The sequence below is a fragment of the Macrobrachium rosenbergii genome, chromosome 56 (assembly GCF_040412425.1).
Source record: "Macrobrachium rosenbergii isolate ZJJX-2024 chromosome 56, ASM4041242v1, whole genome shotgun sequence".
In the NCBI taxonomy this organism is placed as follows: domain Eukaryota; kingdom Metazoa; phylum Arthropoda; class Malacostraca; order Decapoda; family Palaemonidae; genus Macrobrachium; species Macrobrachium rosenbergii.
Genome location: NC_089796.1, coordinates 11369774 through 11374301, shown reverse-complemented (window position 1 = coordinate 11374301; position 4528 = coordinate 11369774). Strand labels below are relative to the sequence as shown.

Sequence of the window (4528 nt, the reverse complement as noted above, 5' to 3'; positions counted from 1 at the left end):
ATCAAAACAAAACTATGCAACATGTATGAGATTATAAGCGTATTTACTGAGTTTATATTTACTTATTATAAATCATTTATGTTAAAAATTTATACACTATGTTCACTAATTTTTATCATTTTTAATATTTTTTTTCTACTACTCTCAATATTAGTGGTGTCATTATCATTATTATAATTACTATTTTCACTAGTACTTCAGCTGCTGTGTGGATGTTTTATCTAGTGTATCTAGACTGTATTATATTGTCTCTACTTTGTATATTCCCTGAGCTGAAATAAAGAAAATTATTATTATTATTATTATTATTATTATTATTATTATTATTATTATTATTATTACTATTATTAATATATTTTTGTGTATAATAAGAAAAATGTAAAATTCTGGTAACATTTTCATTCATAATCTTCCAGATAGAATTACTCATATTTTTTTTTTATTTTTCATGATTTTTCATGAGTGTAAACCATCTTGCAAGTACCGGTAAAAATTCATGAATAACGATATTAATAGGTAAATTTTATGGTCTTTCATATTCAAGTGTATTACATATTTTTATATATATATATATATATATATATATATATATATATATATATATATATATATATATATATATATATATTACCATCTTGCAAGTACCGGTAAAAATTCATGAATAACGATATTAATAGGTAAATTTTACGGTCTTTCACATTCAAGTGTATTACGTACTTTATATATATATATATATATATATATATATATATATATATATATATATATATATATATATATATATATATATATATATATATATATATAATATATATATATATATATATGTACATATATATATATATATGTATATATATATATGTAAAAACAGAATTACTTTAACATGTTGCTTTGTTACAAGATTTCAAATTATAGTCTTGTATGATATATTTCAAATTTAAAGTAGTTGATTTCTTATCTTCTTTAGTCTGTACTTTATCGTAATATTAGTCTCCTTATTTTGGCATTTAGCTTTTTCATCATATAAATATTATTATTATTAATAATTCTTTCCGAGCATTTTTTTTTACCAGATGTCAATCAAAATATCAAAACCCATATTAGTAAAAAAACTTTCCAAATTTGTCTGAAGCTGAAATTGTCTTTTCATTTATGTTCTGAATGTTTTTTTTTAACAGCTCATTAAGATGGAATTTTAATGTCTAATATACGGAAACAAATTTTACAATTATATTACTATGATTTCTTCTCTTTCTGATCTTTAATACTGAGGACTACTGAGCATGGATCTAATTAAAAAGATATATATACATATATGATTATTAAAAAATAATTTTATAAATTCTTATACCGTCTTCGTATTTCCTACAATTTTTCTTCTCAAGCTTGAGAAATGTTCATCAATTTTCTTAACCTTTTCTAAGATCTACTTTCTACAATCAAAAGGGATAAGAGAAAGGTAACTGCTGTTATAAAGTTTAATTTAAAAAAATGATAATATAAGTCATTTACAATATGTACAGCCGTTGAATATTTACAGGATTGAAATAAAAAACAAAGACTCATAAGGTTACAATAAGAAAGATGACTGACTTGATTTACAAAGACGTGACAATGGAGGAATGTAATGAGGAGCATAATAAACAAAAGGAGGTTTCGAGACAAATGGAGGCGTATAAAAGCGGGCGCGTTCTGTTTGCGTCCCCTTTCTTCGAGTCTTGGTCGCCTTCTTTTGGACGGTTTGTTAAATAAAGCTTTTTATTTTTTTTTTCACTGGGTCCATTGACGAAGCAAATCGTGAACGGGAAAAGTGTCTATGTAAAATTCATGAATGTTTGTAAAGAAAAAAAATTTGTATCTACGCAAATCTCAAGGATATTTATAAAAAAATTAATTTCTATATAAAACTTATGAATATTTATAAAAAGAAATTAGTGTTCATGTAAAACTCATGAATATCTTTAAATAAAAATTAGTGTCTACGTAAAACTCATGAGTATTTATAGAAAAAATTAAGTGTCTATGTAAATCTCAGGGATATTTATAAAAAAAAATTCTTTTTATTCACTGGAGTATGGCGAATGTAGCGATTTGCATGGTTTAACAATCATTTGGGATAGCAAACGTAAAACAATTTTTTTTTCCTGTCAAAGAGCACTTAAAAAATTGAAACGTACAATAATGCAGAGAAAATGATTGACTTAGAAAACAATATGATGCCCGGAGGGCGTCGAGCGGTCGAATGAACGAGATGAATGATGATGATGACGGCGATGACGGACGGAGGAGCTCTCTTTCTTTCCTTCTGTCCTCACCGCGAGGTAGTCGTCGGCGGAGGTAGCGAGGTGGGTGGCAACGGAGGCCGCAGGGGGCTTCCTATGGTCGGTCTGACGAGATTTTGGGACAAGAACGGCGCCATGAGAAGCCGGGAAAAGGGTTCCGGATTGAGGGCCGTCAACGGCAGGGCGGGCAGAGCGCTCGGCCCGCTTCCCGTCGGAGGCGACGACGGCGCTGACGGAGAAGGAGGAGGTGGCGATTTGTCGCGCCCCATGATTGCGTCGATGGTGAAAGCCGGGCGGGGAGGCGGGCGCGTCAATGGGGGTGAAGGGGATGTCGTAATCACAGGCTTGACGGGCGTGGGCGCAAAGAGACTTCCTCCCCCTATGACTCCAGTCCCTCCTCCGTTATTCAGTCCGCCACTCACTATCGCAGGGGCAGGTATATTCTGAATAGGAGGTGCTAACGACCCCCTGAGATGCCTGAAGAAACTCTCCTGCTGAGAGAGCGCGACGTGATGGGCGTGGAACTGCGCCGGTGGCATGTATGGGTGGTGGGCGAAAGGCACTGGGCGGTGGAGCATCGGGTGAGGCCCCAAGAACGCTGAAGCAGCTGCTGCCTGTTGTTGCTGCTGCTGGTGGAGGTGACTGTGATGGAGATGGTAGGGATCGACGACCCCCGCTGCCAGCAGGGAGAAGACGTGCGGGTCGTTCAGGAAGTCCGGATGCTGGCGTTTGTACCTCTTCCTCCTCCTGAGGAAGGACCCGTTGTCGAACATGTCGATGGCTCCAGGGTCGAGCGTCCAGTAGTTCCCTTTACCGGGGTTCCCTGGTTCGCGGGGCACCTTGACGAAGCAGTCGTTCAGAGAGAGGTTGTGCCGGATGGAGTTCTGCCACGCGGGGAACTTGGCCTTGTAGTAGGGGAATCGCCCCATGATGAATTCGCAGATTTCGCTCAGGGTGACACGCTTCTTCGGCGCCTGCAGGATAGACATCGTGATGAGCGCGATGTAGGAGTACGGCGGCTTGACGGGTCCGCCGGTCTTCTTGTCACCGTCGGAGGAGCCCTCCGCTGTCTCCTGCAAGGGGCGAGATTCATCGTCGTCTACGTCGGCGCCCACCGGACAAGACTCGCCTTCGTCCTCGCTGAACTGGGTAGGGGCAACGACGAGCTCTTCCCCTGGCGATAAACACTGAGAGTCGGTCATGACTGCCTCATACACGGGCATGATCCAACGGGGCTACGCCGTTTCTCTTAGACAAAAAAGACACAGTTCACCAACACCTTGCACCAGTAACACCTCATGAAGCAGTCCACTGCTAACCAAAACAAAGCACACCTGAGGCAGAGAAAGAGAGGGAGGGAGAGAGAGATTCTCGGTGGCAAATCGTCCAGTGCAGATACGAAACTAAGTCCCACAGGGGAGAATCGAGAGACGGCTCTTTCCTCTTTCGTCGCCTGATAAATAATGATGACAAATGACGGAGCCGGGGAAAAGACCATTTTTGGCACCTCGCTGACATCTGGCATCTCCTCTAAGTGATTCATCGCCAGGGGCCTATCGGAATCCAGAACAGAAATCGGCGACCACGCCCACAACACCGATGCGCCACTGAACAGATTTCCTCTAACCGCAAGGACCGCCCAGCATCTTTCCGCCAATCGGCATCATGCCCCATCCGTTCCAGGCACCGCCCAGCAATCCCGCGAGGGTGGTGCCGAGAGCTTCAGAGGGCCTGACATGATTAGATTTGGTCCCATCTGTTGTTTGCGGACAGAACAGCTCCATTTATCCATAAATTATTCGGTGGTAGGGATAGAGGCAAATCAATCCGATGGAAGGAATAAAACCATTATAATCTGCTTCTTCTTCTCTCCCAAAAGTGGTGGGACGACAAAGGCATCTTCGCCATTTTTTGAAGCCTCACAAAAGCGTGGTAATTCCATCTCTATACCTCTCTCACTCTCTATCTCTGGTTCCTCTCCATCAATCCCTCATCCCTCCTCCTCCTCCTCCTATACCTCCTCCTCCCTCACTCACATGGCACACAGCTAAACCTACGTGTATCTCTTGCCCTCCAACAATCAACCATAAAAAAAAGAAAGGAGAGGAAAAAAGGATTCAAAAAGCCAAACTTCAACCGAACAATTCAATAGCGTCGGTGCCTCGCCAAGCTAATCCGTCAATGGGACAAATATTCTTAACGGCAGGATATTCTAAAAAAAAAAAAAAAACGTTATGACCCACTGC

At 39.8% G+C, this 4528-nt stretch overlaps 1 protein-coding gene across 1 annotated transcript; it reads right to left on the bottom strand.

Moving 5' to 3' along the window:
- Positions 1–1464: 1464 nt before the first annotated feature.
- LOC136836536 (forkhead box protein D1-like) lies at positions 1465–3887 on the bottom strand. The gene has a single exon (XM_067100964.1). The coding sequence runs from the start codon at positions 3503–3505 to the stop codon at positions 2312–2314; it is 1194 nt and encodes a 397-aa protein (XP_066957065.1). The 5' UTR covers positions 3506–3887; the 3' UTR covers positions 1465–2311.
- Between the last annotated feature and the right edge of the window lie 641 nt (positions 3888–4528).